Genomic DNA, 16,664 nt, shown 5'->3' on the forward strand with positions numbered 1-16,664 from the left:
CGGGACCCCCCAGACAGCGGCAGGATGCCAAGTGCACTCTGAATGCAAAGGTGGGTGGCCGCTGTGGGGATCTTTGCCTGCTTTCTCGCCTGCACCCTGCAGCCCCTGGAGGTGGGGCCCGATTGCCTCTCCAGGCACAGGGACTGTGGGACGCGCAGGTGCTGGGGGACCGACCCAGGATGGCCAGTCATTTCCCAGAACTGAGTAAGAGAACCGAGACACGGAGGCCCCCACGTGGGCACAAGGAAATAGAGGCTCTCACCTCCCGCGAGACAGAAACCCAGGGGCTGAGTTTGCCCCTGCCGAGAAGTTCCCTGAGCGTCGTAAATGCCCATCACCCGCCACCTCAGCAGGACTCGGTCCGGCTCCCCGGGCAGCCACCCGGCCACCGGCCCCATTCAGTGCTTAAGTTAAGTCACATTTAATTGGTTTTCAGAAGGGAACTAGAGACATCGGAAAAGAGATTCAACAGCACTTGCAGTCAAGAAAGGGTTAACTAAAAAAAAGGGAATATATTAAGCTTTTGATTAAAAAGTTGCAAACACAGTCCCTTTCACACTCACCTCTGCGCTCTCACTCACCACACGCATCCCTGCACCCAGACACTCCCTCGGGCGCTCACGCGTGGCACAGGCAACATGCACACACACGCACAGGCTCAGGCGGGCCGGGGGCCGGGGGCCGGGGCCGGGGCGGCTGGCGGGTCCCAGGACCTGCCCCCACCCCTCGCTAAATGGCAAAGTCACACTGCACTGAGCTCGAGGGCACACGGAGGCCTCGGGCTGCGCTGGGGAAGCGGCGGGGCCGCGGCCGGAACAGGCGGCCTCAGACGATGGTGTTCTCCAGGACGGCCAGCCGCTTGCTCACGGCTTCCAGTGGCAAGGAGTTAAGGAGAGGGCCGAGCCAGCGGGGCGGGGCTGCTCCTAACCCGGGCCCCACGTCCAGTTGCCCCCGTGTGGCCCTCTCCGGGGCTTTCTGGCTGTCCCCGCATGTCTCTTCCCCGTGCCTAGACGGATGCCCCATCATCCCCTCAGTGGTGCTTCTCCCAAGCACCCCAAGCACCCCGCCACTGAGTCCCGAATGCCCCACCCTGTGGCAGGCGCAGGGTGCTGGACCCCACACTCCCAGTCCTGACTGAGCTTTTCAGCGTCCAGCCTCATCTGAGAGGTGGCTGGTGGGGTTCACGTCCCCCAGAGCCTGAGAAACCAGGAGCCCCTAGGCCACTTGTTTTCTTGAGCTCACCTCGGACACTGTGTCCAGTCTCTAGGCCTCGGGTTATGCCTCAGTTTCTCTGTTTTCCTTGTAGGAGCCTCTGCTTTTGTCAGGATCGGCGCCAAAATTGGTGCCAACCTACCTGGCCAGCATCCAGCCCCTTTGCAGGAAGGCAGGCTGGGGGGTGGGGGGGCGTGCATGACCCCACCACACAGGGGGTACAGCCCCCGCCCCCTCCCCCATCTCTCTTCACACTGCCCGGCCCCCTGCGTCCTGCCCAGCAGTGGCTTCTGGGAAAGGATATGCTTCCGGGTCAGGGCGTGCAGCAGCCCCTCCACTTTGGCCTGGAATTTCACAATGGACTCGCAGGCACACGGGTCTTCCTCTGGCGCAGACAGGCATAGGGAGAGAAAAGGGGGTGGTGAGAGGCTGCCTGGCAGGGAGGTGGAGAAGTCACTGCCCAAGGCCAGGGCTGGAGTCTTGGGGAAGTGTGGAGCTGAGGAGATCCGAGAAGGCAGAGAACCAGTTCTCAAGAGAGAGGCCCCAGGAGGAACGGAGGAACCCCCAAATGTCATCCCAGTTCCCCAGAGTCCTGATAAGCTGTGATGACAGCAGCCCAGGCCAAGCACTCACAGAGTACAGGACTTTGGGGGGTCTCCATGTCACTTAGGTGACTGCTCACCCCAATTCTTTGGGTTTGAAGTCATTAACCCCATTTTACAAATGAAGAGGTGAAACAACATGCCCATAGCCAACAGCTAGTCAGCTTCCGAGCAGAGCGCCAAGCCCAGCGAGTCTGGCCCTGCTGTCCACACTCCTGACACAGGCACCAGAGACGACTGGGGAGCAGCAGGTGTTAATTGCTTTCCTTGCTGACCCTGTCTGTAAAATAGCGATGATAGTGTTCCTACGAAATAGGACCGAGTGATTTAATACCTGGACAGCACCGGCTCGGTGCCATCCGCGGAATGAATATTGACTATATGTCGGTTATCTGTAAGTCATGCTGGCCAGCCTACCTCTTGGCCCTGCCAACGCTGGGTGCCACCTAATTTCTGCTTTCCCCCACCCATGTCCAGCTCCAGGATGGCTCTGCCCCCTCTCTGTCCCCCCATCCAACCTCATGCCAACTCCATGCCAAATCCAATCTCACCCACACAGATCTTCTTCTGCAACTTTTTGCCAATCTGGTTGATGGTCCTGAAGTCAGCCGTGTAGAAGTAGTGCTCTGCCACAGGCTCTGAGGCTATTTCCCTCAGCTCATCCTCCACAGCATTGCCCACACCCACAGCAAACATCTTAAAACCTAACAAGAGGAATAAGACCAGTATGGTAGCCATGGGACGGGTGGTAAATACCCAGGCAAGCAACAACATCTCCCCCTGGTGGGAGACCCCGGAATTGCAGGCACAGTGCCTGGGACAAAGTCTTCAAGGAAATCAACTCTCATAATGAGATACTACCATACATCAGAACTGTACTGATCCCCAGTACTGGGAACTTGAGAATACCATTTACCCATCCAGCTGGGGGTAATTATCCTCACTTAATTGATGATAAAACTGAAGCTCAGGCTTGTCCCCAAATGGGGCTATCTTCCAAAAGTTTGTATGTTCTTAGGAACACTCCTAAGAACTGGAAGGTCCCAAAGCCCACCTACAAGAGGACCATCGAAACAAGTTTACTTCCTTCTCTAGGGCCTCCTATGTGCCATCAGTATCAGAAAGAGCTGGACACACCAATCCCTCCTCACTCAAGTTGAACCTGGGTGGAGGGCGCTAACCAAGACAGGCTACGATACCCTGCAGTTGGGCTGTGCTGTGTGTGGTCATGCAGGCAGCACCTACCCAGGTCCTTGGCCTTCTTGGCGGCATCATTAATGTAGTCCTGGCTCCGGCCATCAGTGAAGACAATGCCCACCTTCTGGGCGCCAGGCCTCGCCCCGCTGGATACAGTGAAGGAGTTGTCGATGAGGTACTTGAGGGCAGCCCCAGTCATGGTGCCCTTCTCCATGTAGGACATGCCCCGCACAGCAGCCTTGATGTCCTTCTTGGTGTGGAAGCGGCCCAGTGGGAACTCCTGGCGCACTGAGCTCGAGTACTGCACCAGCCCCACCTGGGCCAGCTTGTCCGACACATCCAGCGTGTCCACAATCTGGTTGATGAACTTCTTCACCAGCTCGAAGTTCTCAGGTCGCACACTCTTGGACCCGTCGATGAGAAAGACCAGGTCAGTGGCCGAGCTGCCACCACCACCGCTGCAGACTGGGAGGGTGGGAAAATGAGGAGGTGAAGTGCCAGGACACAGAAGTCCATCCTGCTCCCCAGCTGGGCGCTCACCATGCACCAAGCTACATGCTGGGTCTCATCTCATTTTGTCCTGAAACTCCCTCGTTAAGTTTACTGAACCTATTTTATAGCATTAAAAACTGAAGCTCCAAAAGCTGTCAAATCACAGGGCTTAGAAAGGGGGGACATCAAGAGTGACCACCTTCTCCCACCCACCAACTCTTGTGACAAGAGGGACAGAAGTCAGAAAAAACCTTCTGCAGACACGGAATTGTACAGGGCACCTAGCACTTTTACAGAGGCTTCCAGAGGCCAAGAGCAAGGAGACTGGGATGGGATTCCGGGAGGTGGGGCGAGAAGCCCAGGACCCCCCTCCCATCCCCGCCCACCCTGGGGCCCGCCTGTGTCTAGCCCACTGACCGTTGCAGGTCTTGCCATCACTGTTCAAGGTGAAGCCGTCTTGGCAGGCGCAGGAGTAGGAGCCGGGAGAGCTGATGCACACCTGCTCACAGTCGTGGTCCCCCGTGGCACACAGGTCCGACACCACTGTGGGCACAAGGGCGCGCTGCAAGGTGGCCACAGGGCCTTGGACAGCCCAGCCAGTCAGTCCCCCGCATACTCAGGGAAACTGAGGCCCTCTGCTGGGTGAGTCCTCAGCTGAATACTGCAGAGGCTAAGATCCCCAAAGGTGACGATACAATGAAACCAAAACTACCCGCTTAAAGGGGGAAGGTAAGGCCCACGGGGACAGGACAGTTCACCTGTTTCGTTCACAGCTGCATCCCAAGCATGGAGAATCAGACACACTGCAGTGGGCGCAACCCACGAATGAATACTAGACACTGAGCACGATTTCTTTGAACGCTCTCAGTGAGATACGAGCTCTTTCCAGACTCCTCTTGAGAGTGAGGTCCCTGCCCTGGCCCCGCCCCTGCCCAGCTGAAGGCCCCGCCCCGCCCCTCTGACTGGGCCACCAAAGACATCACCCCACACACAGGTCCACCCCCTGCAGTGAAGGACCCTGAAACTTTTCCTGCTCAGCGCCCTTCAGTTGGGCATTGAATTGCCCTGACCGCATCGCAGAAGGCTTTGGCACACAGACTCCCTAGCAAGCACACCGAAGTTTTTGAGGCCCTTGGCTCACTGGGTTCCAGCCCCTCCTTGCTCCCTGCCAGCAACCTGCCAGGTTAAAAGCGACCTTAGCATCTCCGCTTTCCAAACTTCCGTAGCCCCAGGCCAGGAACCTTCCAGACCAGCCAGCCCCTGGCCCCAGCTCCCTCTGTCCCCTGGTCCTGCCCTGGCCTCCCCACCCTCTGTCCGGGTTCCACCTGAAATCTTGCCCCAATGCACTCAGGACCCGCCTTGACCCCCTCCCCCCACGTTGACCCCCTCCCGTCGCACCACAGAAGGCCTCCTGGAACTTCTTGGACAGCTTCTCGATGACACTGTAGCTCTCCACGTAGTCCACGTGCTCGTCCTGCGGCTCACTGGCGATCTGCCGCAGCGTGGCCTTGTCCACGCGACCCACGCCAATGGCGAACAGCTCGACCCCGCTGGCCCGGGCGCGGGCAGACACATCCCGCACGCTGTCCTGGGGCCTCCCGTCGGTCACGACGATGACCACCTGCAACGTGCGGGGGACGCGTGTAACCGCAGAGTCCCTCCCCGCGCTGGTCACCTGGCCCTGCAGGGACCCTCTGCAACTCCTTCTAGGGCCGCTTTGAAGCAGAGCGCAGGACCGGTGGGCTCAACGCCCTGCAGTTCTAACTTTTGACCACCAGGGGGAGACAGAGGCTGAGGGCTGGGCTGCCTGGGCTCTGGCCTGGAGCGCTGGGCTGGAGGCACGCCCACGCTGCCCCTCGGGTGGAAGATGAGGCCCTCTCTCCCTCCAGCCCCGGGGCTCTACGTGCCCTTTCCACAAAGAAAAAGACTATTTGCCTCCCCCTACAAGGTTTCTCTGTCCTGCACCTGGATTAGCCACCTGGTCTTCACCGGCCGCTGTCCCAGTCTGCCCTGAACCAAGGCCCACGACTTTGCTGGGCCACCGCTCCTTTCGCTGCCCTCTGCCTCTGGGCCTAACCTGCCTCTGAGGCCTGGACCCCAGCCGCGGCTGCAGGGCCAGACCCCTGACTTAGTGAACTGGAAGGCAGTGGTGAGCTGGCTCAAGTGATACCCTACTCAGCCTCCCTTTCTTCATCTGAAAACAGGGCTGTGTTGGGGTGCCAGGAAGATGACTCACGTTAGGAGGCAGGAGAGGACAGCTATTGTTTTAGTGCCTTGGCCTGGTCTCTGGGGGGTGATCTCGCACCATCCTCGTCTCCAGAGCCCCAGCTCCTGGCACAGAAAGCCCAGCCACCTGCGCTGCCCTGTGTCTTTGAGTCCCCACTGACCCCCTTCAACCTTTGGGACTTTCCATTCACCCTGTATACCCTCCTTCCCCCCAGCACCCCACCCCCTGCCCCCCATGAATTCCCAGCTAAACATACACATGTCTGACAACTGCCGATGTCAACACCATCCCTTCCTCCCCCTCCATATTAGGATCTGGGGGCCACCATCAACCTCATGTCAGAACTTGTAAGTGACCCCCACAAAATAACATCAGTGGGCTGCCCGCTGTGCTGTTTTTGAGGACTGGAGTGGCCGGGCCTGTGGCACACTCTCATCTGTGTGAGCAGCACAGCCTGCTCTCACTAGCTGGCTGAGTTGTTTAAGCTGCCCATGCCTCAGTTTCCTTGTCTGCAAAGGGGGGGGCTGCCTCCTGGGCTCCTTGAGCCCCCATGCTCCGTGTTCCTTGAACATCCGCTGTGCCCTGGAGTGAGGCGCTGTGGCAGTGGGGAGTCAGTTGCCTCCGACAGGAAGCCCCCCGGGAGAGGACGCAAGTTGGCATCCTGAGCCTGCCTGGGTGCGGCCTTCACGTGGGGAGAGGTCTGAAGCGCTCGGCCTGCCAGAAGCCCGTGCTGATGGCGAGATGCGGGGGTGTCGGGGTGTCCTTTCCCTTTTCCGAGTCCCTACCCTCCAAAGCCTACTAAAAGTAAACGGCCACTGCTCCCAGGGACTGACCGGTGCCAGACACTATTCCAAGCCCTCGTGCCCATAACTTACTCGGCCCCCACCCTCCTGACTGCCCTTTGAGACAGTGTTAAGCTCCTCCCTTTCGCAGGCAGGGAAACTGAGGCACAGTGAGAGGAAGTGCCTGCTCGGGGTGGCTCGTCCCATGTGGTGGGGCGAGGAGCTGAGCCAGGCAGCAGGAGCCGGGCAGTGTCCATCCTTCCCCACCACACACGCACGTAACTGTCTCCCTGCCTTCAGGAGCTCGGGCTGTCTGGGAGCAAGGTCAGCTGGGCCCAGGTCATCCACTGCTTCTGGGCACCAGGCGGTGGGGAAAGTTGGGCTCCATCCCAGGTGTGCCACTTAACAGGGCCCGCTCCCCACCAGGAACTGACCGCCTCTTAGGGGGGCTGTGATAATGGGAGCGAATGCAGACGGAAGCTCTCAGCACAGGGCGGGGGCCTGCAGACCAGGGGTGCAGCGGGAGAGGGGCCACGCACCTTGCTGATGTCCGGGGACCTGGCGCGACCGCCCTCGGCATCGCTGAGGGCCTTGGTGATGGCGAACTGGATGGCCAGGCCCGTCATGGTGCCGGTGGACAGCGGCTGGATGTGGCGCACGGCCTGCAGCAAGGCGGCCTTGGAGCCGTGGGCCCGCAGCGGGAACTCCTGCTTGACTGCACTGGCGTAGTTGACCACGCCCACCCGGGTGGCGTTGGGCCCCACGTCCAGAGACTCGATGACCTGGGACAGGAACACCTTCACCTTCTCGAACTCCACAGGCCTCACGCTGCGCGAACTGTCCACTACAAACACCAGGTCCGTGGGCCGGGTCCGGCAGAGGTGCCCTGGGGGAGGGGGGCAGGAGGCGAGGTCAGGACCCCGACCTGGACTTCCAGAGCCAGCCTCCAGGCCTCAGCAGAGGAACAGAGGACTGATCCAGCTGGCTGGGTCAGCAAGTGGACTCTTGGGCAAGCAGCCTGACTCCCTGGGCCTCTGTCTCCTCTTCTAACCCCTCCTCACCGCAGCTCCTGGGCAGCAGATGTGCGGAGGAGGTGGCAGAGAGACCGCGGCCTTCAGAACGCGCTTCGCAGGCCTCAGCCCACAGGGGCCGCTGTGAACAGGCAGCCACGACGGACTTCTCCCAGGTGGGCAGCAGAGCGCCAGGGCACCGGCCAGGTGGATGCGGCCCCCAGGGCTGTGGCAATGCCCGCCAACACGGTCACGCTCGGCTGAGCATCCAAGCCCCGGAGCAGCCCAGTTCCCTCAGCTGGTGAAAACAGCTGAGAAAGGGGAGCCATTTCTGGTGGCCACCTTGGCGGTCTGACCAGGTGGCCCTCAGCACCCCCAAGGAGACACGTCTTTCCAGACACCTGGGAGGCAGCTCGTGTGCCGAGAGGCATGTACATTTGGAGAGAGATGGAGCGGGGTTCAGATCCCAGTTCGGGCAACTTAGCTCGCCTGTGGAAGCGTCTGTGTTTCGCCTCTGTCCAGTTAGAAGGCCCCAAAGCACAGCGCTAGACCCAGCATCAGAATTCCTAGGAGACCTTAGACAGCGCCTTGCTGCCAGCACCCCGTGCCCACAGCTGAGACTACAAACGGACACAGTGAGCTCCAGAGGAGAGGGGGTCGGCCACACCCCAGGGCAGCGTATCGGGAGCCAGCAGGCCCGCGGCGTCTAAAGTGTTGGGCACTGGATTATCCAGTTCCCAAGACTGAAACCTGGGTGGTAGCACCCACAGGAAACCCAACCCCGTATTAACTGGAGGGCATGAGGCTGAAGGGGGCCTCTTGGCACCCCCGTCCACATTCCTCAGAGAGACCCAGCTTGGTGCAATCACGGACAGCAGGCAGCTCGCGGGGAATCTGCCCCCGGACCCAAAGCCCGAGATCTCTGCCGCAGCCTAGGGCTCCCCGTGGCCAGGAAAGGCCCTGGAGTCCCCGAGAGAGGCACACCGCGTCTCCAGCAGACATCGCCAGCCCCCGCCCGCCCTCATGAAGCCACCACCTCTGACCGCTCCCCAGCCAGTTGCTGGCCGCGGCGCTCCCTGCTCCTCTCCCATCCTGACCCTTCCAAGTCTCTGCCTGTTCAGTGCCCAGCCTCCCAGTTACTGGTCAGGGGCCATCGCCCACTGTCCCGCACCTCCTGTGGACCCCCTCACCTCTGGATTGGGGGGCGAGGCCAAGGGCGTGTGGGGCCTGGAGCAGGAGCAGCAGCAGACCACAGAGCACGCGGCCGGGGCCAGCGGCGACCCTCATGGTTCTGCAGCACAGACAGCAGCGGCACAGCCGTGGGCGCCCGCAGGGTCCGGGTCTTATCAACCTCACCGCCTGCCCAGCCTCCAGGCCAGGCGGCCCCCCACTGACAGGGGGACAACCCGCCCTGGCCCCCGGCCCCCCAGGGGCGGGCCCAGGCTTGAATGAGGTGTGTGTGCTGGAGAGCGGCCTGTGTGCAGAGGCCGCTCCAACCACAAGGGCTCCTTTGCCTGCAGAAGCAACCAGAGCTGCAGCTGGAATTCAGGAAATCTCAGGTGGGTGGGGGTGGCTCCACCGGGCTGGAGCCTGCACTGACCCGCAGCTGCCGCTCCAGGCCAGGGAAACCCGAGTCCAGCTCTCGCACCCAGCCCTGCCCTGTACCTGCCCCGTCCCAGCCCCGCTCCCACCTGCAGTTCCAATCCCTTCTCTATCCCCTGCCTCTCCATGTGCACCCCGTTCTCCAGCTGCCCCTGAATTTTGCTCCTCCAGGCTCCCCACGCTCTTGCAGAGCCACCCCGAGAATGCAGACCCCTTGCTAACTCTGACAGAATCTCTCAAGACCGTGACTGGGCGACCTGTGCATTTGCACTGAGCATGTGCGAGGCCCTGGGGAAGATGGCTAAGAGCACTCTCCGGAAACTAGATTACCTGCTTGTTATGCCTGCCTGCGTGACTGCGGCCGGACGCCTGTCCGTGCCTTGGAAACTGGAGTGCGGGTAGGACCTCCTAGGGTTGGTTGCAGGAGCAGAGTTCTGCGAGCTGTTGCGTTTAACACTCCTGGTGCTCTTGTGAGCAGCCACTCTCCTCACCCCCTTTTCCCGCATAAGGAGCTGAACAACCAAAGGCAAAGTTATTGTCTAAAGGCACACACCTGAGAATCATCACTGCCAAGAGAGGCCCAGGCAGGTGTGCAGACGCAATAAAGGCTGACAGGTAGAATAGAGTCAGGACACTGCATCTGGCCCAGGATTCAAAGGGGTGGAGCCGAAAGAAGGTGGCTGCGCACCTGGAGACCAGGGTTCAAGCCCACTTCCCCTGCAAGCCTCTCTGTGGCCTGGAGCCCTGACGCCACCTCTCTGAGCTTCCGCTTGCCCGCACACCCCGGGAGGGCCAGTGGCTGCCAGACTCCGTGAGAACCGGAGGAGGCAGGGCGGGGCCGAGTGATGGTGGGGCTCCTGGGTCACCACCTTTCCAGGGGCAACTGTTCATTCTTAGGACAGGCACCCTTCACTCTATGCAAATGATACCTCCCTCCATATTTTAAAAGGTGGTCGCTGGGCACCGCTGCCCAACCGACAATCTCCCCGTTTCAACAGAAACAGCGCTGCACGCCAGCTGCTCCTGGATCCCCTGTACTCCCCGCAGACCAGGGGCTCAGCAGATGTGCATCTGCTAGCCCACTGGGGCGCTGAGCCCGGTTAGGCAGGAGGCCCCCCGCTGCTGCAGGAACCAAGAGTCTGGCGGCTGGAACCAGGCTCCTTCCCCTTTGCCCCAGTCCTGGGGAACAAGGAAGTTAGAAGCTGGACCCCGAACTTTTCACACATTGGTTTCATTTCCTCCTGCTTCACCACCTTCCTGATTCCAAAAGCCAGTCAAAGCTGCCGGTTTCTCTGCTCTCAACAACCTTCAGGTCTGACTCCCCTCTCCAGAGAAGATGCTTCAAGGGACATGGTCACTGTGGAGCTCAGCGCGTCCCAAAATCGGGTATAAACATGTTTCCTGCCTCCCCCAGAGGAGGTCAGCTCCCTCCCGAGAAGGAGCTTTCCTGTGTCAGTCACCCCTGAATCCCCAGGACCCAGGTGGTCCTGGCCCAAGACATATGGGGACCAAATGAAGAAATGAATCAAGAAGGAATTACTGGGGAACCGTGTAAACGAACAAAGGTCAGACAGGCAAGCTGGGGTCAGCACTGGTGACCGAGGCCCCGCGCCCTCCCCGGCCGCCCACCCCCAGAGGTAGATGAGGAGACCGTGAACGGCATCTCCTGGCCACCCCCAACCCCGCCGCCCTCATGCCCACGCCAGTGGACAGGGGTGTCCGCAGCTCAGCACAAAGCCCTCTTGGCCGGGTGCAGCTGGCCCATGAAGCGGCTCTTTCAGCTCGGTCTCTGAATGGCCGTTCTGTGGACTCTGCAGAGAAACACAGCCGCCTTCTCTGTCACCACTCTGCCATTAGGAGGCTGCAGAAATACGCTACGGGCAAGTTTTCAGGAACAAAGATGGTTTCCCCCAAAGAGGCAGCTCTGGCATTCCTTAGCAGGAGCCAGGGCAGTGGGGGAGGAGGCCTGGAAGTTGAGCATATACACTGAGGAAAGAAAATAATATTTGTGTTTCTAAAACGTGAAGCCTTTCCCCCCTCCAGGAATCAGGATCGGGAACAGCGAGTCTGGTATTGGCCAGAGGAAAAATTGCTTGAGGAGCCTTGCCTGCTGCTCCCAAGTCAAACAGGGCAGCGTTCCTGCTGTTCCCGCAACTTTTCATACACCTCAGAGTTCCAGAAACAGAGAGAGACAGACAGACAGACAGACAGACTTCCTGACTTCCTGGTCAAGTGAGAGGCCCCGGGGCAGAATGTGGGTTCAGGAGGAAATACGGCCACCCTCTTCCCAAGCCCCATGCTGCCCTTTTCCAAAAGCACAAACCTGTGACCTTGGCCAAGGGCAAGTCCCCTTCATCTGGCTGTGGCGCTCCTGGTGAACCCCCATCCTAGTTCTGCTGTCTCTGTGTGTCCCTTAACCATGATTTATTTCATCTTTCTTTCTCATTAACGCTAAGCCAACTTGTTTTTAGAAAAAAAATTCTCCTCCACCTAAGAAATTATAGCCATGAAATCACTGGTCTGGTGCACAGTTTAAATATTTATTCAAATATACATTCCAATTAAATCATAACTAATTAAATTTAACTTTTTCATCCACACACCCCTGAAAGTTCTCCTGCGTGTTGCTGGTAGCGAGAAGGCCAGACTTTGAGGAATATGTGAAGTGAAAACACCTGGCCGTCAGACAGAACTGACTTCGTTGCCTCAAAATTGCTTCACCCGCCAGCTGTGAGGACTCTGGCAAATCCCTTCCCTTTTCTGCAAGCCTGCTTCGTGTCTGTAAAGGCAGGGTCTCGTTGCCAGAGCACAAGGTGCTTGAGACACCACCTGCTTGTTGATTTCCCAAGGCTGTCTTGTATTAGTCAGGATAGGATAGGTAAGTGTCGGTAACAAGCAAGTCCTTAACCCCCTGGGGTGAAGTCTTCTGTGTTGACACAGTGCAAGGCGAGACAGGCCCCCAGTCCTGCTGCCTGCCTCTCACTCCCCCACCACATGAAAGTCCTGTCTCTGGCCTCATGGAGAGGGAGAGAGACACTCTCTTCACAGCTCAGATACGGAGCACAGATCACCTGCCCTTACCATCACCATCAGGGCAGGACATGGGTATTCATGGGCAGTGACCCTCTGTCACCAGCCCCAACCATAGGAAAGCTTCTTTTGGCCCTTTATCACCTCTAGAGGAAAGTTCACACTTAGCTGGGCATTTCTGGCTCTTTATCATCTGTTTCTCGATACCTTTTCCATGCCACTGCCCCTCTCTCCAACACATCCCTCCCTCCTCTGTCTTCTCCGAGAATATTTTTTGCTTCATGACAGGAGGTTCCATTTAGGACTGTACTCAGCAGTTTTCATGACTTTTGCCCCATGAAACCATGCCAGGCTCAAGGGCAGAGACTCTGGCTTGTGCACTGGAACGTATCAGTCTGTGTTCACTAAAAGATGACTCACTTAATCTGGGGGAAAATACACAGCCTTGGCCCTCCCTGGTGGCGCAGCGGGTTAAAGCACAGCACTAAGAAGCTAAAGCCACTTCCACATGAGTTCCATCCCCCCTGCCCTGGAGGTGACCACATGGTGCGGCAGACCTCTCCTGACCCGCCCACTGCTCCCCTCAGCAGTGTACTTCGTCGATCTGCCTGTTCTGCTCCCCTCTCTGTCTCTGGTGAAGCCTCTCACCGCCCCTGAGCTTCTGGCCTGTACCCCAGTTCTGTATGCACAAGTAAGTAAATCGTAAAAAAAAAAAAATACACAGCCTTGAAGCTCAGGCTCTGAAGGTAACACCAAGGTCATTGAGAGCAGCATCTCCAGTCTGACCACCCATCACACTCACCCTGAGTCCATCCATGTTGGTTGCCTTCCTGGGGCCAGAGGATCAACTCACAACCCCAGGGGCATCTGTCAGCCTTGCGTGGGGAATGCCACCAGCCAGTCATGGAAGAGGAAATGAGCTGGAAGATGAAACGAGCCTTTGGAGGAAAGGACGTATCTTTACTCCTGGGTGCTACAGCACATCCACATCATGTCCCCCATGATCCTTTAGCCACCGATAGATGGCTGTGGTTCCCACAACACTAAAGTGAGCAAGGTGGCATGGAGAGCTTTAACGTCCTGGGACAACCCCCAACCAAGGGGGATAGAAGCAATGGATAAATACCTCAGCCCCTACCCCAACATACATTTCTGACTGCTCTTCATGGGCATTCCTACAGGATTGAGCCCCATTTGCCCACAGAAGTGACCTACATATTAATGTACATTTTAGTGGTTTTTATCACTCCCCTGCCACATGCACTGTATTTTCTAGAATCACTTTCTCAGGAAGCTACCTGTCCTTGCCTCAGTGTTTAATCTGGGGAGAACTCAAAAGAAGCTAAGACAAAGTTTTCCCTGTGGGAGTCCAAAACAAGGACACGTTTGGTGCCCACCTGAGGGTGGGTGAGGAGAACCATCCTCAGGTGAGGGGAAGGATGAGATGCCTATACAGAGATGTGTGGGACTTCAAGCAGGATCCTCATTTTGATGCATTTGCAAGTGGTTCTTTGTTTTATACTTCCTTCTGTTACCCAACTGTCGATAGGTTTTTCCAAAGAAAAATACAAACTCCCAGGCACCCATCCCAACCTCAGTGAATCTGTTTTTCTAAGCCCTCCAGATGGTTCTGAGGTAACTAAACCACTGATCTTATCCAAACTCCCACATGAAACATAAATTCTCAGTCTCTGGAAAGCTTCTGTCCAGCTTATGAGGGAACACTTCCTGCACTGGGAGCCCTCTGTCTCCCCAAGTTCTCCACCCAGCTCTGAAAGTGAAATAGCCTCCTAGTGTACCATGTTCAGTAACATGAAGACCATGGTCACACCCCCACCGAGTTGATTCTTCTCCCGTGAGGACATCCTTGTTTACGACAACTATCCCCTATAACATGTGAATTCAGCCGCCTTCCTCAACCTGGTGCCTGTTCCTAGTGGCATTTCAATTTGTCTCTTCCCCTCTTAAGCTCTGAGTTTAATATTATCCTTTAGTTAACAAAACACAATATATTTTTCTTCTCTGTTTCCTGAGGTAACTAACCTCTACTCATGCTGCCTGAAATCCCTACTGTTTTCCTCTCAGCCTCAAAATAAAGCTTCTGGGATCATGAGGAGACCACATAGAGATCTGGAAACAGTGATCAGCTCTTATTTCATCGTTCAGTTTCAAAGCTCAGGAGATATACTAAGACCTGACATGGAGGCTGATATTACTGGCTGCCACATAGAAGTTTAAGGAAGGGAAAATAAAAACTTCCTCCAAATTGGGAAGGGGTCATATGTTCATTTTCGGTCGCTATGATCACAAACTTAGTGGCTTAAAATAGTACAAGTGTATTACCTCAGAATTTTTAGAGGTCAGAAGTCGGCACGACTAACCCAGGCTCCCTGGTCATTGAGGCTGAAACTGAGGCATCAGCTGAGCTGTGTAGGATCCTCTTTCAAGCTTACTTGGGTGAACAGAACTCAGTTCCTGATGGTTGTTGGGCACACACTACTCATCATAGCTGCTCCATCTATTCTATCCCCAGGCCGTGCACACCCTTCCCCCACCCTCTCCCAGAATTTCACAGGCTTCCAGGCTTCATCTGCTTACTCCCATTCAGCTCAGAAATCACCTCCTCCAGGATGTCTGCCAGTCTCTGCCGCTGGGACACAATAGCATTCCCAGCTGGGGTCCTCTCCCAGCTCCCCCACCTGGCTGTGATCACTTTCTGGATTACAATTGTTCCTGTCCCTTTCCTTTGGCAGACCGGAGCCCCGAGAGGACAGGACGGACAGAGCCTGCTCCTCCTCCTGTTCATGCCCCGGCAGGCCCAAACGCAGGAAGCTTCTCAGAATGGGCCTCTGGGAATATCCTGCAAAAGTGAATGGACATCCGAATAATGAAGACCCTGATGCCGTTCAAAAATCTGTCCCATCACTAAAAACTGAAGCCCTTGGGGGCGTGGGTAGGATAAAGAGGGTGTTCTGTGGGGGGCTCAGGCTTTGGGATGCCACTTTCATACCCTCAAGAGGCTTCCGTGGGTCCCGGAGTTGGGGATGGCCTTTGGAAGCCCTACATTAAGACCAGAAGGCAAGAGCTTATTTTTCAAAGACCTCAGCAAGAGCTAATTGTTGGCGTTATCAACACTGCAGGAGACAACTTGGAAAGGGAGGTGATTCCTGGTGGGGGTTGGAGGGGACAACAGGGGCTGTGCTGCAAACTCAGCAGGAGGTTGTGCCTGGAATAAGGGGTCCAGCAGCCTTGAGGTGCCATCTAGTCCAAGGTCTTCTGCTCTTGACCAGCTCCCATGGCCTGTAACACCCAGAAGCTTCCCACTGCCCCAGGGCCTCCGGAGAGAGCTCAGAGCCTGAACTCAAGTGAACTGAGGGCCTCACGGGTGGATGAGGTTGGTCAGACAAGCCAGTGAACACACTCAGGCCCCACTCTGGCCCCTGAAGCTGAACCCCAGCTCTGCCTCTCAACCAAGGTGTGGCTAGGGAGGCCCTTCCCTCCTTGACCTCAGGGGTCATCACTGCCCAGCACTTGTCGCCTGGGGTGGGGTGGGGGCAGGGAGGAGCCACGGAGACATTGCACGGAAGAGCCTGCCGGGCCCAGGGGCTGCTCCCACCACCATCCCAGCCCTGAGACTCGAGCTCTCTGGTGGGCCCTCCTGCCCACTCTCCGTCCTTCCAGGAGACCCGGGCCCGAGGTACTCACAGCCCCCTCTTTCCTGGGGCCAGCTCCTTTCCATGCATCTAGCTAAACAGACCCGCTCAGTGGATCCAAACTGCCCCGGCCCTGTCAAAGGACCCCTGTGTGAGCCTCAAACGGGGCATTGATAGGGCCCTGCTGCCGGCTGCCCAGCCGATCTGAGCTGGCTTGGCTGACCCGGCCGTGCGACTTCCCCAAACCCAGCTATTTCCTGTTCCTCGCCCTGGCCCTCCCAGCTGCCCGGCCACAGGACACAATCCCACTATACATCTCAGCCTGTCCTCAGCAGGCCAAGCTGGGGAGGGGGGCTCTCCAGGATGCAGAGCGTGGCCCCTGAGTCCCCTCTTGACAAGGAGGCGAGGCTGGAGACCGAGCCAAGCCACTCCTCTTTCGCCCTCTTCCTCCAGTGCACACCTGGTGGGCGTCTCAGGGGCCACTTCTCATGGATGTTCATATGAAGTAAATACTTACACAGAATGGGACCCCAGGCCCCTCAACAGCCTCTACTTGGAGAAGAAGGACAAGCACTTGGTTCGATCCCAGACCCCTGTGTGACCTCGGGAAAGTTATTCGATGTCTCTGGGCCTCAAATGTAAATGGAAGCTTCTCCGCCATCTCTAGAAGAGCCTCACTTTACCAGCTGCCTGATAAAAAACAGACAGAATCCGGCCCTCCCTGGTGGTGCAGCGGGTTAAAGCACTGCACTGAGAAGCTAAAGCCACTTCTGCATGAGTTCAATTCCCGCCTGCCCCGGAGGTGACCACAAGGCGTGGCAGACCTCTCCTGACCCGCCCGCTGCTCCCCTCAGCAG

The 16,664-nt window shown here is 57.5% G+C and overlaps 1 protein-coding gene across 1 annotated transcript; it reads right to left on the reverse strand.

The window, feature by feature from the left end:
* Positions 1-825: 825 nt before the first annotated feature.
* On the reverse strand, positions 826-8,831 carry MATN1 (matrilin 1, cartilage matrix protein). The gene is made up of 8 exons (XM_004678710.1): positions 8,713-8,831; positions 7,052-7,398; positions 4,902-5,124; positions 3,921-4,046; positions 3,060-3,476; positions 2,366-2,518; positions 1,517-1,597; positions 826-875 (listed from the first exon to the last, which is right to left on the reverse strand). Exons 1-8 carry the CDS (start codon positions 8,807-8,809, stop codon positions 826-828), a joined length of 1,494 nt encoding a protein of 497 aa, XP_004678767.1. The 5' UTR covers positions 8,810-8,831.
* Positions 8,832-16,664: the final 7,833 nt, after the last annotated feature.

The sequence above is a fragment of the Condylura cristata genome, unplaced genomic scaffold, assembly GCF_000260355.1.
Source record: "Condylura cristata isolate star-nosed mole 26May11 unplaced genomic scaffold, ConCri1.0 scaffold00008, whole genome shotgun sequence".
NCBI classification, from domain to species: Eukaryota; Metazoa; Chordata; class Mammalia; order Eulipotyphla; family Talpidae; genus Condylura; species Condylura cristata.